The sequence below is a fragment of the Balaenoptera musculus genome, chromosome 16 (assembly GCF_009873245.2).
Source record: "Balaenoptera musculus isolate JJ_BM4_2016_0621 chromosome 16, mBalMus1.pri.v3, whole genome shotgun sequence".
NCBI classification, from domain to species: Eukaryota; Metazoa; Chordata; class Mammalia; order Artiodactyla; family Balaenopteridae; genus Balaenoptera; species Balaenoptera musculus.
In genome coordinates, this window is record NC_045800.1 from 17,883,461 (window position 1) to 17,899,583 (window position 16,123).

At 37.2% G+C, this 16,123-nt stretch overlaps 1 protein-coding gene across 3 annotated transcripts; it reads left to right on the top strand.

Moving 5' to 3' along the window:
- The first annotated feature begins 36 nt into the window (after nucleotides 1-36).
- Nucleotides 37-14,820, top strand: ZDHHC6 (zinc finger DHHC-type palmitoyltransferase 6). Of its 3 annotated transcripts, none has more exons than XM_036828001.1 (11): nucleotides 37-270; nucleotides 1,290-1,761; nucleotides 2,404-2,495; nucleotides 3,697-3,856; nucleotides 5,096-5,257; nucleotides 6,895-6,948; nucleotides 10,922-11,089; nucleotides 12,148-12,189; nucleotides 12,887-13,032; nucleotides 13,128-13,174; nucleotides 14,210-14,817. In XM_036828001.1, the coding sequence occupies exons 2-11, from the start codon at nucleotides 1,495-1,497 to the stop codon at nucleotides 14,311-14,313; spliced, it is 1,242 nt and encodes a 413-aa protein (XP_036683896.1). In that variant the 5' UTR covers nucleotides 37-270; nucleotides 1,290-1,494; the 3' UTR covers nucleotides 14,314-14,817. The 3 variants fall into 3 exon arrangements, with proteins under 3 accessions (XP_036683896.1, XP_036683897.1, XP_036683898.1); XM_036828002.1 differs by lacking the exon at nucleotides 37-270 and adding an exon at nucleotides 278-388 and having other exon boundaries at nucleotides 14,210-14,820; XM_036828003.1 differs by lacking the exon at nucleotides 37-270 and having other exon boundaries at nucleotides 1,715-1,761; nucleotides 3,789-3,856; nucleotides 14,210-14,820.
- Nucleotides 14,821-16,123: the final 1,303 nt, after the last annotated feature.

Genomic DNA, 16,123 nt, shown 5'->3' on the forward strand with positions numbered 1-16,123 from the left:
TGATGCGGCGAACCTCCCGGAAGTGGCTCTCACGGAGACTGCGCACTGAGCCTGAGCGGGAGAGCTGCGGCGAGGCCGCTGGCGGAGCAAGGCGAGGTTGGAGGCTGGTCTCGCACTCCAGCCTCTAGCACACAGGATTTACTTTCTACTTGCGCTGGGCTGAGGTACCCATGACGGAGTTATCCGAGCCGGAGAAAACCTGCTCCGGGTGAGCCCGAGCCGCCGCGGAAATGCGATGGCCGAAGAGCGGGCACTGAGGACCAGACCGAGGTGGGAGTCAAAGCACGGGACGTAACCATGATTTTGGCGGTCTTCGCCCCACCCGAGTGAGGCCAGCGTCTCCAGAATGTTGAGACCAACCACGCTTACCAAGATGTTCTTCCTCTGAGTGAGGATTTCTAAGCGCTCTGCTCCATGACACGGGCGGGAAATTGAGGCACAAGGCAGCGGCATCTGTTGCATGGAAGTCTTTGTTACTCTGTCCCTCTGATCTTCTTCCCTTGACTCACTCCAGTCCAGTCCGAAATACCCTTCTACAGATCTTCCCGGCGCTCGCCGTCCTGACTTTCCCGTCCCTCGCTCCGAGAGACACTTCCTCTTCTTTTTTTCTTTTTTCTCAAATATTCTCATCATGTTCCTTATCATATACGCCTCCGGTCCTGAGTTCACACACACTTATCTCTCCTCTCCCTTCCTTGCAGTCTCTTTGCTTTCACCCTCCCGCTTCTTTACTTTGACACAAATAGACCCTTAAGTTAGTGTTTGGGGGGCAACCGCAGGCAAATGGTGTAGACCATGTCTGGATCATACTTTATGTCATTCGAGACTGGGTAAGAGGCAGTTTAGAGCTCCATAGAGGGAGTTTGATGACTTGGCTTCTGTTGAGTTCGTCTGTTACCGCCGTGGTTTACTCACTGAGCCTCTCCAAGCCATTTTGTTTTCTATGAAGAAGGAAGCTGGATTAGGCCAACCCTAAGGCCCTCCTTCCCAGCTCTAAAATTCTTCGTCTCCTCAAACCATTCACTAAACGGTTGCATAGACGCAGTCCTCTGACAAGTTGGGAACAAAAGAATAAAAACAACGATTTTAGAATCACGTGTCCAGTTTAGGTGCTATTCAGACATGAGGAAAGTTTGGATAAGACGAAAATAGTTCTTTTTGATGTTTGATGAGGTACTCATTCCATAGTAAAGTACTTGTGAGCTGCTTTTGTTTAGGTGATTATTGGAATTAACAAATACAGTACATAGTAAAATGTCTTACCGAACTTTCTCATTTTGTTTCTTTAGATTGGATTTCAAACCAAGGTACTGGATTCTCCTAGAAAACAAAGAGTGTGTAACAGTGAACATGGCGTAATCTGCATTAACATCCCACAGTGTGAAGGCATGACAATTAAGGAACACACATGGACTTGTGGCACATGGAAATGTGTGCACAGAAAAAGGAAATCTGTAGTTCTTTGAAAACAGGAAGGAGTTCTTCCTCACCAAAATGGGTACCTTCTGTTCAGTTATCAAGTTTGAAAATCTACAAGAAGTAAAGAGACTTTGTCACTGGGGTCCCATTATAGCCCTTGGTGTTATAGCAATATGTTCTACCATGGCCATGATTGACTCTGTGTTGTGGTATTGGCCCTTACATACCACTGGAGGAAGCATGAACTTTATCATGTTGATAAATTGGACTGTCATGATTCTTTATAATTACTTCAATGCCATGTTTGTTGGTCCTGGCTTCGTCCCTCTGGGGTGGAAACCGGTAAGAAAAAGATTCCTTAAGATGGTGAACCCTCATGATAATCATATATTTAGTTTTTGCCTTATCTGCCAACCAATAAGGTCAGACACAGCTTGCTCTTCGCTTTGGTAGAGACTAAGTGTATTATTCTAATCACCAATCATTTAGAGCTCAAAGAATTTATTTTATACTGGTTTGAAAGTATGGATCTAAGTTAGTATTTCCCAAAGCAATTTCATTAAATACTTCTGCATTAAAAAAAAAAAAAAAAATGGAGGGGTGGTGATGAGCGCATAAGTTTCTAGGAAACACTGCATATCATTCACCTCATAATTCTACAGTGTGGTTTGGCTCTAGGATCTTTTTTCATGTAACATATTAACATCCCTTATAACTGAGAAAAATTCTTTGGAAACTACTGTTTTAAACCATAAAGTATTCAGAAATAACGGGCAGCCTGGTAATAACAAGTCATGCCTTATGAATAAATACTATGGTTTGATTTTCTTTTATGGGAGATGGGGAAAGGATGGAATTTGAATTTTAACTTGCATTTCCAGCCATTTGAGTTAAAATATTTTTAAATAATGAATTTCTGGTAACAGCAACATCACTTTTCCAATTACCCAGAGGTTTATGTTTTGTTTCTATTTTGCTGCCAAGGAAAATTCTCAGGATAGCATGTACCTTCAATACTGTAAAGTCTGCCAAGCATACAAGGCACCACGGTCACATCATTGCAGAAAGTGTAACAGGTACTGTCTGTCTTTGCTATTTATTGGGGATTGATCAACTTGATTACTGGTCTTTTGTTGTTATTCTTTCTACCACATCAGTCCTAGTTTTATTTTCTGCAAGGTGGCTGCTTTATAAATAATGTTGTCAAAATAATTGTGTCATAATCTTCATTTTACTTTTACATCGTCAATTCTGTTAATAAGTATTACTCTTTTTTGTTATAAGTGAAAAGATTTTTCTAGAAAAGTACAGGTTTACTTTGCTTCTTGCCTTGCCAAGAGCAGGGTAAAAAGTTATACCTTTAGGTTGTTTTCATAAATCAGGATTAATTGTCGACTGTCATCTTGACTAGCCTTGGAATTGTTCTGAGTCTAAATTATAAAGGAGACCTGCTTTTTCCATTATTTAGTTGACTAACATTTACACTTTATACAGATCTACTAAATGAATCCAGGTGCCTGTTATCACAGGTGTTTTATATACAAAACTTAATTGGAAGAAAACAGAATCACTATGAAAAATGTGAATTAAGCTAGAACCTTTTTTAATGAACACCTATGTCCACTGATAAATAAGAAATTTATGATGAGACTGCTGAGGGGGAGGACCATTAGGGGGACCATTGGAGGAGCAAATAAAGTTTAGTTTGAGGCAAGAAAATTTTCTTCTAGCAGCCTCAAGGAAGGGAAACAGAGTAAGACTTTGCTCATTAAACCACATCTTATATTCCGGAGTTAGCTTGCTTAGCTTAGAGACTCCACATCTAAAGGATAAGAACAGGAAGGAAGGAAGTTACAAGCGTCTGCTAGGCCCCATCAACCCCAGTGGAGATTTATAAGTAATTTTGTTCAGTCTCTGTTGTTTTCCACTTCAGTCACTGCATTTCAGAGCTAGAGGAAAACCAGGAACCATGCTCATTTCTTTATAATGAACCTCTCAGTGGGCCTCCAGACTTATTTAAACAAAGTCACTTGTAGCAGACATCTTTTCCTCAGATGCTGTTACAAAGCCTGCCCTTTCTTGTGTTGTTTAAAATTTAAAAGAAGTCACTGTTTAAAAACTCATAAAGATTTTTCTTTCTGTTCCATGAAGTGTAATTCCTCTGTGACCATGCATGGACATGGCTAGATTCCGATGTGCTTGATCTTTTGAAGACCAAAGTTATTTAAAGTAGACAGGATTTTCTGCCTCACGTTTTATGTAAATTTTTCTTGTTAGGTGTGTGATGAAGATGGACCATCACTGCCCTTGGATCAACAACTGCTGTGGTTATCAAAATCATGCTTCGTTCACACTGTTTCTCCTTTTAGCACCACTGGGTTGTATTCATGCTGCCTTTATTTTTGTTATGACAATGTATACACAGCTTTATAATCGGGTAAGTGAAAATGTTATAAAATCATGCCAGCTTAAATAGTAGTTATTAAGATTATTTAAGAAGTTCCTTTTGGAAATATGCTTTCTACAATTTAGGTGGGGAAATAGAACTTTGTTGTATAATCCTCTGTAAGGATTCCTTTTAAAAAAGCAGTAAAACAGTTTTTAAGATGAGGAAAGATTATTTTGTCCTGGAAACTCACCTTATATGCTCTAGTTGAAGTTGACAATTATTTTAGTACTATCTATAACTTACTGGACTTCAAACTTGGTAGCTGTGGTAAAGAATAGTTAGAGGAAAAAGCAGAAGAGGGAGAAAAAAGACAATACTAGTGCTTTCTGTTTCCATTCGATCCTGTGGCCAGATGTAGTTCTTTTGTTCATTTCTAAATCCAGTGTCCTGGAACGTGGCTCACAGAGCAGGCGCACATTCTAAGATATGGTGCAACTGACTGAGTTGATTTATGGGCAAGTAGTCATGAGATAAAGTTCAGTAGTCACAAATTGAGGTCCCTAAAGAGGCCTGGAGGGTCAATGAGGGAAACAGGCCTGGTGGGATGTGGTAAACTGGAAAACACAGGTCCTTCACACAGGGAACAACCCATATTTGACTTCAGCCAGTTCTTGATGTTTGGAAATCCAGCCTGGTGATGCCAGATCATCCGGTTTTTCAAGAAAAATCTGAAAATCTGGACTTTTTATGTGAAATCTGATTCCTAAATCACTAAATTTCTAAATGTTGGTACCTAACTCTGAATATTTTAAAACATTTTGTAGGCCAGGCAGTACACATCAGCAGGCCATATTCGGCCTGCATTTTGCTAGTTTTTAAACCTCTCGTTGTGGAACATGAGGGAAGAAACCACTGAATCCTAGGCTATGTTTGTCGCTGTGGAAATCACTGTAAATAGAGGAAAACAAGGAGAGGATGGGAGACGCAGTTACAGCTTAGATTGGTGTTGTTCATGCATAGTAATGTTTGTGCAGTCTACCTAACACTTTCTGAGGGAACAATAACAAACAAACAAAAAACGTTTTAGAATACTGAAGAATGACATCGTGCATATCAGTATGAGTTCAAACCACAGTATTGATTAGAAACAGCTCTGTTTGCTATGACCACAGTGTCAAGTTGTCATTTGTTGATCTTTTTGACCAAGTTATTTTAAATGGTACAGTAGAGTATGACCGTTTACGACAACCAAGTATTTCAAGTGTGTGTTGTTGTTATTGTTTATAGCTCTCCTTTGGGTGGAACACAGTAAAGATTGATATGAGTGCAGCCCGGAGGGATCCTCTTCCGATTATTCCGTTTGGATTAGCTGCATTTGCTGCCACCTTGTTTGCCTTGGGATTAGCTTTAGGAACAACCATAGCTGTTGGAATGTTATTTTTTATCCAGGTAAGTTCCTCTATTACCTCTAGCTAAAGTTGTCAAGTTATTGGGGCCGCTTGTAACGAGAAAGAGATAAAGCTTCCATTTAAGTTTGCAGTGTGAAATGGAGATTATTGTTACTTATTCCATCTAGGTGATTAATTTAATCTTCTACTAGTCAGATAATTTTGAAGTGACTTTGCCAGAATTTCTAGGTTATTGATTTAATTTTAAAAATACTAACTTAGAGTTATATAGCATTTTATACTTGAGAAAGCTCTTCTCACCGTCTCTCTTGATCTTCACATCAACTCCAAAAGAGATCGAAGAGGAGTATTATTTTCCCATCCTTACAGATGAGTAATTAAGTCACAGGAAGGTTAAGTGACATAGCCAAGATCATCCATTCATGTATTCAGTAAACATATATTCAACAAACATGATTATTGTTATTTTATAGTAGCATATATTAAATCAAAATCATAATAACATAGCTAACATTTATTGAGTGCTGTTTTAGGCTTTTTACATGTGTCAGCTCATTTAATCTCCATAACAACCCTGTAATATAGGTGCTATTTAATGTCTACTCTGTGATGAATCACTTTGCTAATTACTGAGGCTACAAGAATGAAAATGAAGAGGTTCCTGCCATTAGGGGACTCACAATGAGTGGTGAAGAGTTAATTAATACAGGGTCATGTGTATAGCATAGATCTATGTACAAAGTGCAGTGAGAACACAGAGAAGGAGGATGTGGCCCTGAATGGATCAAAAAATAGTTCTTATGACTCATTTCATTCGCTTCATTAGTTTATTCATTCATTGAAAGCCCACTGTGGACCAGGTGTTGTGCTAGGCCCTTGGAATATGATAAGGACTCCCAGTCCGGGGTTGTTCTTACTGCGTCACACTGTCTACATGAAGGCACATGGAGACTTCACAGAATTGCAGGACGTATAGAGTTAGAAACGCTGGGCTTGAGGCCCTGATGCATCTCCGGCCCTTTTTGAACTCTTGGTTTTAAAATAACCTGGTTTTGGTTATAGTTCACGTTTTCTACTAGCCTGGCATCAAATTCTTTGAAAAATTTTCCCCAATCCCTATAATTAAGAATCATATTAGAAATAAACTAAAATCCTGTGGTGTAAAAACCTACATAAATGGAATTGTCATAGCTAGGAAAATCAAAAAATAGAATCAAGACTGAAAATATTCAGTTTTTACGGCAAGCAAAATATCTAGGTTGACTGAAATGAGTCCCTGTTACGTGTAATAAATAGATTAATCGTGCATTTAAGATTAAAAATAGTGGTAAAAGATTTTAATAGCATAATACGTCTATATAATACTGATTGAATGGATTATATCAATATTTTATTAATGCTCTGAAAAACTTACTCAGAAGATGGTACTTAAAACATGATTTTTTATTTAAACAGTAGATTCAGATTTGACTGTGGATCGATGTAATCATTCATGTGAAGATGTACAGTGGTTAAGAGTCAGATGGACCACACTCTGTTACTTAATCTCTGTTATCCTGATATCTTCATCTATGGAGTGGAACAATAAAAACTACCTCGTAGGGTTAGTGTAAAGATGATAATCTTAAATGAACCAGTCACATGATGAAATTTTACTATTTATCATTTAATTTCCAGATGAAAATAATTCTCAGAAACAAAACTTCTATTGAATCATGGATTGAAGAGAAGGTAAATTTTATAATTGTTTCCTCAATATCGACAAGGTACTTATTAACTAATAGACCAGATTAACTAATAAATGCCCCAAAATGAAAACTTGGCTACCAAATGGCTTCCTTACGTCATTTGCATGCCATGTAAAAGGTGATCATAGGAACCGTTTGATTTATTCTTGGTTTAATATGACTCCCACAGAGCTATCTCACACACTGAGTTGTTGAAGAGGCCTAAGCCACACATGAAACCATTTGGCTGTAGTCTCTCAGACTGGAGGAGAAGGCAACCCATTGGGAAAGGAACTTCTGTCCTACCAAGGTGCCATCACATAGGCTTTAGACATCAGATAGGGCTTATAACATTTAGCTGTTACAAACCTCACAACTTCCAGTACATACTTCACACTGTCCATTGTGATTCTGATATAAAAAGTACATCTGACTACCCCACTCCCTATTTAAAACTTCTCAGAGCCTCACTATCACTGTAGCAGGGGTTGTAAACCCAAATGCACTACAGCCCGGGCAGATAACCTAGATGCGGGGAGCCAGCCTGTGGGCCAGAGCTGCCCGGCAGACGAAGCTGATTGGTGCCACAGGGAAATCCTCACCCAGTATTGTGAGATCGTATAATTTTTTTTTTTTCCAAGAAAAGTCAGAGATCTGGATTTCTGTGTTACCTCCTTTCTATTTTTAAGCATTGGCAAGCAATTCAAATTAAAAACAAACAAACAAAAAACCTTTGTGGGACAAATAAAACACACCTCTAGGACATATTTAGCCCCCTGGCAGCCAGCTGGTGAGCTTTCATTTACAGCAGCAGTTCTCAAACTTTTTGGTCTCAGGACCTTTTACATTCTCAAAAATTGTTAAGGACACTAAAGAGCTTTTGTTAATGTGTATTATATCTATTGACATTTGCCTTATTTTCTAACTGAGAAAATCTTTGAATATTTATTATTTCATTAAAAAAAACAATAAATCCATTATATGTTAATAAAGATAACATGTGTTTTGGGAAAAATAATTAAATTTTCCAAAATAAAATAGGAAGTGGTGTGTTTTTTTTTTATAAATCTCTTTAATATCTGACTTAACAGAAGACAGTTGGATTCTCACATCTACTTCTGCATTCAATCTGTTGAGATATGCTGCTTTGATTGAAGTATATGAAGAAAATTCAGCCTCAGATAAGTAGGTAGAAAAGGGTGGAGTATTTTAACATGTCTTTTAGATAATAGTGGATATTCCTTGATAATACATTAAAGCCTGACAAGTGCTAGTTCTTGAGAGGTTAGTTGCATGTGAGATCTGAAACTACATCAGTAAACTTTTTGTATTCTTTTGTATTTAAATCCATCAAACTATCTTGCTCTTTGAATGGATCTGGTACCCATATAGGGCATCAGGCATTGGTCATTTGGAAAATAGTAGTTTACAGCGTTACACAGATTTTTAAAATGTTGACACATTTCATTATACAATATCTAAAAGCCGCATTCATTCATATCACTACCAATTTTATGGGGAAAATCTTTAAATGTTGGAAAGCTGTCAAGCTCCTAGTGGTGGCTATAAATTTTCCAAATTCCAATTTTCACTTGAAAGCCTTATTTTTTCCACTGGCAACAAATACTCAGTTGTTTATATGAAGTAACAGCCTGACTTTGTTCATTTTCGAGAAAACGTCCACTAAATACTGAAGTCTGAATAACCTTGGTTTTTCTGTTACATTACTCATTCTTTCATGTAAAAATAGCGTTACATGAAAAAAGCTGGCTACACAGCTTTTGTTAGCTCACAACTCAAACAAGTGTTTTTCTTGAGATAAGCACTTTGGCAAGCTTTATGTGTACTTTCCATTTTGTCACACAGAATATTAAAAAGACATCTACTTAAAAAAAAAAGACATCTACTTGAGGGCTGAGAGTTAATAAAAATAATTTTTATTTCTTCATCAAGAAATTTTTATGTAAAACTGGGCTTTTTGTTGGTTTGGTTTTGTTTGAATTATGACTGTGTAGCAGTGAAGAATATAGCACCTATTAATACAGTTTGGTGCCACTGTCTTGATTCCCGCTTAAGGTGCCAGCAATTTTACCCACCATTGCAAATGTCAACACCATGAAGAAGGCAAATAACATCTTCGTATTATTATGAAAGTTGTCTGACTTTGTTGAACTCCAAGAAAAGGTCTTGGGGACTCAAGGAGGTATGCAAAGCATACTTTGAGAACCACTGATGTACAGGTTTAAGTCCAAGCTCCTTAGCTTATGCGTAATATCAATAAAACCTTTTATGTCTTCCTCTTACCTGCTTCTCCAACTTCATTTCCACCCCTCCCACCCCATTCACACTCAATACCAGCTAATACCAAATAGTTTGCACATCTTATGCTTCTGTATCCACATGTTGTTCCCTCTGCCTAGAATATTCTTTCCCCCTATTTTTTGCCTAATTTCTTGTCCCTCAACACTTAATTTAGCTGTCACTCCCTCCAAGGAACCTTCCTTGACTTTCCCTAGACTAAGTTAAGTACTTTTGTAGCGTTTTCCTGTAGCACTTACTGCACATCTCTGTCACCTTTTAACACACAGTATTGCTGGAATCCCCCATCTTCACTGAGTGCTTCTCTTAAAGACCGTGCCTTGGTTGTTTCTGTAAGCTACTCTCATCCTTAGCACTTTTTCTTTCTTAATATTCTAGATCTCTGTTCTCTGAGGCTCTTAATTCATTTTGAAGACTCTGAAGCTTTTGCTTATAAAAAGGGAAAAGAAATTACCCTTTACTGTCTGGGTGGGGATGGACTTACATGTTGTCATGTTACAGCTTGACAATTCTTTTAATTGAATTAACATCAACATCACTTTATAAGTAACTGCAAAAGCTTTTCCCTAAAATACTATCCCCTGATAATAAAATATTTCAAGGTATCATCTCTAGTTAGCATAATGTGTTGACATTAGATTAACAGTGTTTTTTGCTAATGACCAAAGCTCTTTGTAAAGTGCCATGCTAAATCTAGAAGTTATTTTAAAACTGGCACTCTGTTGCTCAGTAAAAATCAAATAAATGATTGTATTGATATTAAGTTAAAATGTATCAAAATTACAGATTTTGTTACACTGTAAGTATCAACTGGATTTGTACACTTATTGTAGGAATAAATGGTGTATCTCTATACCACTAGGTGTCAGTGGAAATTCAGAAATTCTAAGAAATTTCTTAGAAATTTCTATCAGAAATTCTAAGCCAGTTTATCCCTTCAAGTAAAAGCTAACAATTTAAATGCCTAGAATATAATTTATGAAACCTGAATATTTATATATATATGCATAAGATGTACATATAAATGCCTACATAAATAAGTATATAGACATATGTAATGGTATTATATAAAACTGAAAGAAGATCTTTTACACATACCTGCTAGCTTTTAAAAAAAATAATTTTCACAGAATGATGACTCCCCCGTCACACCTTTCCTGGCCACTCACACACAGGTGTTCCTGCCACCCAGGATGCAGCCATTGCATTCTAGTGCACCCCACCTAACGCTTCCTTCCATCCTGAATAAACCCTTGTTTTCTCTTAAACCTCCTTATCAATGTGTCGTCTTTACACCTGGATTCCTTTGTTCTGCTGAACAAGCAGGAACATTGAGGACTTTTTCTATATGGAATAAAGTTACTAACTCCTTTAATAAACGTTTTTGAATGCTTAAATTTGGTCTTATTTAGGCATATTCCTGAGTAACTCCTGTCAGACATTCTCTGGATGGTCTCATACAGGGTTGGTATTGTGTGTCAAGTTCTTCCTATATTGTGATAAGTGTGTTTATTTCTCCTGTGTACTCTAACGTTACAACAAGGAGGAAGCAGTTTTAGGAATGGTACGAATTTGAGGAATAAATGTTCTCAATAGTATATTACTAAAAGCCATTTAAGACAGATGTATCTGCCATCTTACATCTTTGTTACCCACAGGCTAAAGATCGAATTCAATATTATCAACTAGATGAAGTCTTTGTTTTTCCTTATGATATGGGAAGTAGATGGAAGAACTTTAAACAGGTTTTTACGTGGTCAGGGGTCCCCAAAGGAGATGGACTGGATTGGCCAATAAGAGAAGGCTGTCACCAGTACAGCTTAACAGTGAGTATTTTTGTTCAGATAGTCTTGCCTTTTTGCCTCACCTTCTTCCCCTTAACTTCTTAACTCCGATGGCATTTTATAGTAAAATAAGTAATAAGAATTTTTTCAGTATGTCAAATGAATCTAAATTCTAAAGCACTCCTTGTATCATGTCCCTCCTTCTATTTAAATCTTTCCTTATCTCTCCATACCTGTGAGATAAAGTCCTGATTCCTTAACTTAGTTTTATAAAATCTGGCCAAAAGCTACCTTTCACCTACATCCTAGCAGGAATCATCCTTTCCAATCAGCCTAGTCTACTCAGCGAATTCCTGGTACATTCCTGACCCCTAACTCTTCCCCAACACTGTTTTTTCTATGTCATCTGAGCTCCTCTTTATCAGAAATTATTCAGACCAGTTCCAGTGCCCTCTCTTCCATAAAGACTTACTTCCCCACTCTAGACTCAGCTGGATTTGGCACTTAATCATATACTAATGTATATTAGCACGTGAGGTCTCATTTTTATTTAATTCTTGTATCTTATGTCTTTAACTTAACTTGGCAAGATTCTAGGCAGAGGTTATTTCCCCTACTATATCTAGTGTAGTAACATTTAATAAACTTGCTGAATAAGTGGAGAAAAGGAGTTGAAATGGTGACTTTTAAACAAGACTCATTGTTGGTGAATTTTGCAGGCTGTTTGCTGTCTCTCTAAAGAATCAGTGAGTCTCTGTATCCTCTTCACCTCAGGGACAAGCCCAGAAGCCCCCTGAGGGCAGAGAGCACATCTCCCTGATTCCTGGGCCACAGGGAGTGCTCTGTGAATAAAGACATTGGAGAGGGAATACTGAGAAGGAGGCCCCACTTCAGTACCAGTTTTTAGTCATAGGGCCTTCTTTCCATGCTAAAAAAAAAAAAAGAAAGAAAAAAAAAAGGCGGCCTTTAAATTGTCAGCAATTTGAAATGTTGGAAAATTGGGAGTTTGTCATGTCACTGTGCTATAGTAAATGAGGAAAGCCTGTTTTTAAACATTGAGATAAGAGACTTCATTTTTTTTTTTTATATCTTCCAAACAGATAGAACAGTTGAAACAAAAAGCAGATAAAAGAGTCAGAAGTGTAAGTAATTCTTTTGCAATGATACTAATTTCTTTTTCTTTTGTCAGGCTCTATACTTCTATGTAGCTTTTAAAATTGCCTTTGAGTAAAAACCAACTGTCAGCTTTTATTAAATAATATTTCTTAATACATTTGTTGAAATTTAATGCATATTACTTTTGTTTTCATTTAAATAGTTTGGACTGGAGGTTTGGAGGGAATTTAGTCCATTTATATTGTCAGAAGATAAGTATCCTCAGTATAGTTCCCTAGTGTGAAACTCGTCCTTACAGTGATACGGAATAATTCAACGGCCACTAGCTACATGTGGCTATTTAAATTTACATTAATTTAAATAAAATTAAAATTTAAGTCCCTTGGTTGCACCAGCCACATTAAAAGTGTTCAGTTGCTACATGTGTCTAGCGGCTGTCACACTGGATACCACAAGTATAAAACATTTCTATCACTGCAGAAAGTTCTACTGGACAGCACTGCTTCTAAAATGTCATTCTTAGCCATGTGCTTGAAATGAAGGGTAAGAAAAAGCCTGAGAATTAGAAACATCAATTAATTACCTTCTATAAAGGGTAGATAGGGAACCAGGAGGGAAACACTTGCCTGATATTTTGGGTCTACCTTTCACAGTTTACATTCAAACTTAAAAAACCTCAGGTATGGGTTAATGTTAAATTGTTCTTCTGCTCACTGATGACAGGTTCAGTATAAAGTAATAGAAGATTATAGTGGTACCTGCTGTCCTTTGAATAGAGGAATCAAAACCTTCTTCACGAGCCCCTGCACTGAAGAGCCTCGGATAAGGCTACAGAAAGGGGAGTTCATTTTAGCCACAAGAGGCTTACGGTAAGCGACAGAAAGCAGTGAATTTCTTCTTGAATGACGAAATTGGCATCTAGCCAAAAAAAAAAAAATTAATTTTAATCTTTTAAATATTTCAGATACTGGTTGTATGGAGATAAAATTCTTGATGATTCCATTAAAGAAGGTATGAAAGTGGAAGGGGGTGTTTAGAGGACAAGACTGCCAGCAATAACTGCAAATTTTACAAGAATAACTTTTATAAACAGTCACGTCACGTGCATTAGGGGAACTAAATAGGAAGGCACATCATTAAACAACAAAAAGAAGCTCTTTGTATTATTCCTCCATACACTTGTATTTATCGGGTCTTTGCAATGATTAGCAAACATCACACCCCATACTTAACTGTGCGACAGGCACTTGCGGAAATGCTTCACTTGTGGTATTCAGGTCCCCAACAGCCCTCTGAGGTCCGTGCTGTCATTGACATTTTATTGGTGAGGGAACTGGAACGTGGAGAGGCTAAGCAGCGTGCCCAAGGCCACACTACATGCAGATGGAGCCAAGACTCCAGCCCACGCAGTCTGGTTCCAGAGCCTATGACTAAGCTGCTATGCTATACGCACCCCCATTGAATGAATCATCCTATTAAGTTATAAAAACTAATGAACTGAAACTGTGTCTTTGATTTTTTTTATTTACTTTTAAGAATTGTTCCTTTTTAAAGTAAAGATTAACCCAGATGCTCTTTTGAAAACACTGGGTTAATCATAAATTAACCCATGTGACAGCTTAGGCAAGCTTGATATAGAAGTGCACAAGTTAGAGAAAGTCTAAAAGGAAAATTCACAAAGGCTACAGGGAGATAGTCGCCCGGAACAGATGAAGTATGACAGTGCCATACTCCTTCATGGTCACACACATGTACGTGAACACCAAGTTCGCCCCACTCCACTGGGGCTCTCCTGAACCACGTCAGCTCCTTCCCCAGATGATGGAATTTGGGAAATATCTGTTTTCTAGCTTGTTAGGAACATTTTTTTTGAAAATTTTATTTATTTATTTAATTTTAACCTCATAATTGTGCTTATAAAAGATGGTGGGGGGTGGTAAAGTCTAACTAAAAGCTTATTAATTGGAAGTAATAGGACTAATGGGTCTCACAAATGTCATTGTGGTATATCTGACTATTTCATACCAGTTTCATTTTCTCCCTCAGGTGTTTCAAGAATAAGAGGATGGTTTCCTAGAAACTGTGTAGAAAAGTGTCCCTGCGATGCTGAAACAGATCAAGCCCCAGAGGGTGAGAAGAAAAATAGATAGCCACTTTTAAAGTAAAATTACTCTAAGTCCACTCCATTACTTGAAAATTGTACATATTACTAAAGAATTATGCAATGAGCCTACTCTGGTTAAGGTGTTCTTTTCCTCAAAGGTGCCCTAGTGCCATGATCTAAATATTTTTATTATCATTTTGAAATGGAGAAGCCATTCTGCACATACCTTTGAATTCCTGCACCTCGATGCCACTGCTCCCTCTCCCCAAAAGGAAAAACACTTCACCCAAGTAAGTCGATTGCATTTTCTCTAGGATTTTTTTATGCACTGCCCACGATGGACCTCACCTGCAGATATAGTTCCCCCTTTGCCAGGAGCACCTGCATGTGATGCTTTTATCCTCTCTCCCCCTCTGCCGAAATTTCTTATGTAATATTCTAGATACTACAGAACTTAATTTGCAGATTCAATGTAAGCTCAGATTTTATTACCTGTCTTTTAATAATGAAGATTTTGTCAAATCAAATAAAGATCAATGGATGTTCTGTATAAATCATAGTTTTTACTCAAAGTATCTTTCTTTTTGCTGACTAAAAAGGATTGTCTTAGTTCCTTATGGAAAAACTGCTTTACTGCCTTGTGAAAAATCGACATCTTTAATCATGAGTCTTAAGACATACATATTTGCCTCAAATTACCCAATTAATGGCATATTGAGATCACAGGATTCTGGGAGACTTTTTTTTTTAATTGAAGTATAATTGATTGACAGTGTTACAGGTGTCCAGCAGTGATTCAGTTATGTGTGTATATATATATATATATATATATATATATATGTGTATATATATGTGTGTATATATATTCAGTTATATATATATATATAATATATGTATATATATACACATATATTCTTTTTCAGATTCTTTTCCATTATAGGTTATTACAACATATTGAATATAGTTCCCTGTGGTATACAGTAGGTTCTTGTTTATCTATTTTATATATAGTAGTGTGTATCTATTAATCCCAGATTCCTAATTTATCCTTCTTTGCCTCTTTCCCCTTTGGTAACCATAAGTTTGTTTTCTATGTCTGTGAGTCTATTTCTGTTTTTTAAATAAGTTCATTTGTATCATTTTCTTAGATTCCACATATTAGTGATATCATATGATACTTATCGTTCTCTGACTTCACTTAGTATGATAATCTCTAGGTCCGTCCATGTTGCTGCAGATGGCATTATTTCATTCTTTTTTATGGCTGGGTAGTATTCCACTGTATTTATATACCACATCTTTATCCATTCATCTGTCCATGGACATTTAGGTTGCTTCCATGTCTTGCCTATTGTAAATAGTGGTTCCATGAACATTGGGGCGCGTGTATCTTTTTGAATTAGTTTTTTCAGCTTTTCTGGATATATGCCCAGGAGTGGGATTGCTGGATCATATGGTAACTTGGTTTTAGTTTTTGAAGGAACCTCCATACTGTTCTCCATAGTGGCTGCACCGATTCCCCCCAACAGTGCAGGAGGGTTCCCTTTTCCTTCACACCCTCTCCTGCATTTATTGTTTGTAGACTTTTTGATGATGGCCATTCTGACCTGTGTGAGGAAATCTCATTGTAGTTTTGATTTTCATTTCTCTCATAATTAGCAATGTTGAGCATCTGTTCACATGCCTATTGGCCCTCTGTATGGAGAAATGTCTGTTTACGTCTTCTGCCCCTTTTTTGATTGGGTTGTTTATTTTTTTGATATTGAGCTGTATAAGCTGTTTCTGTATTTTGGAAATGAATCCCTTGTAGGTTGTATCCTTTGCAAATATTTTCTCCTATTTTGTAGGTTGCCTTT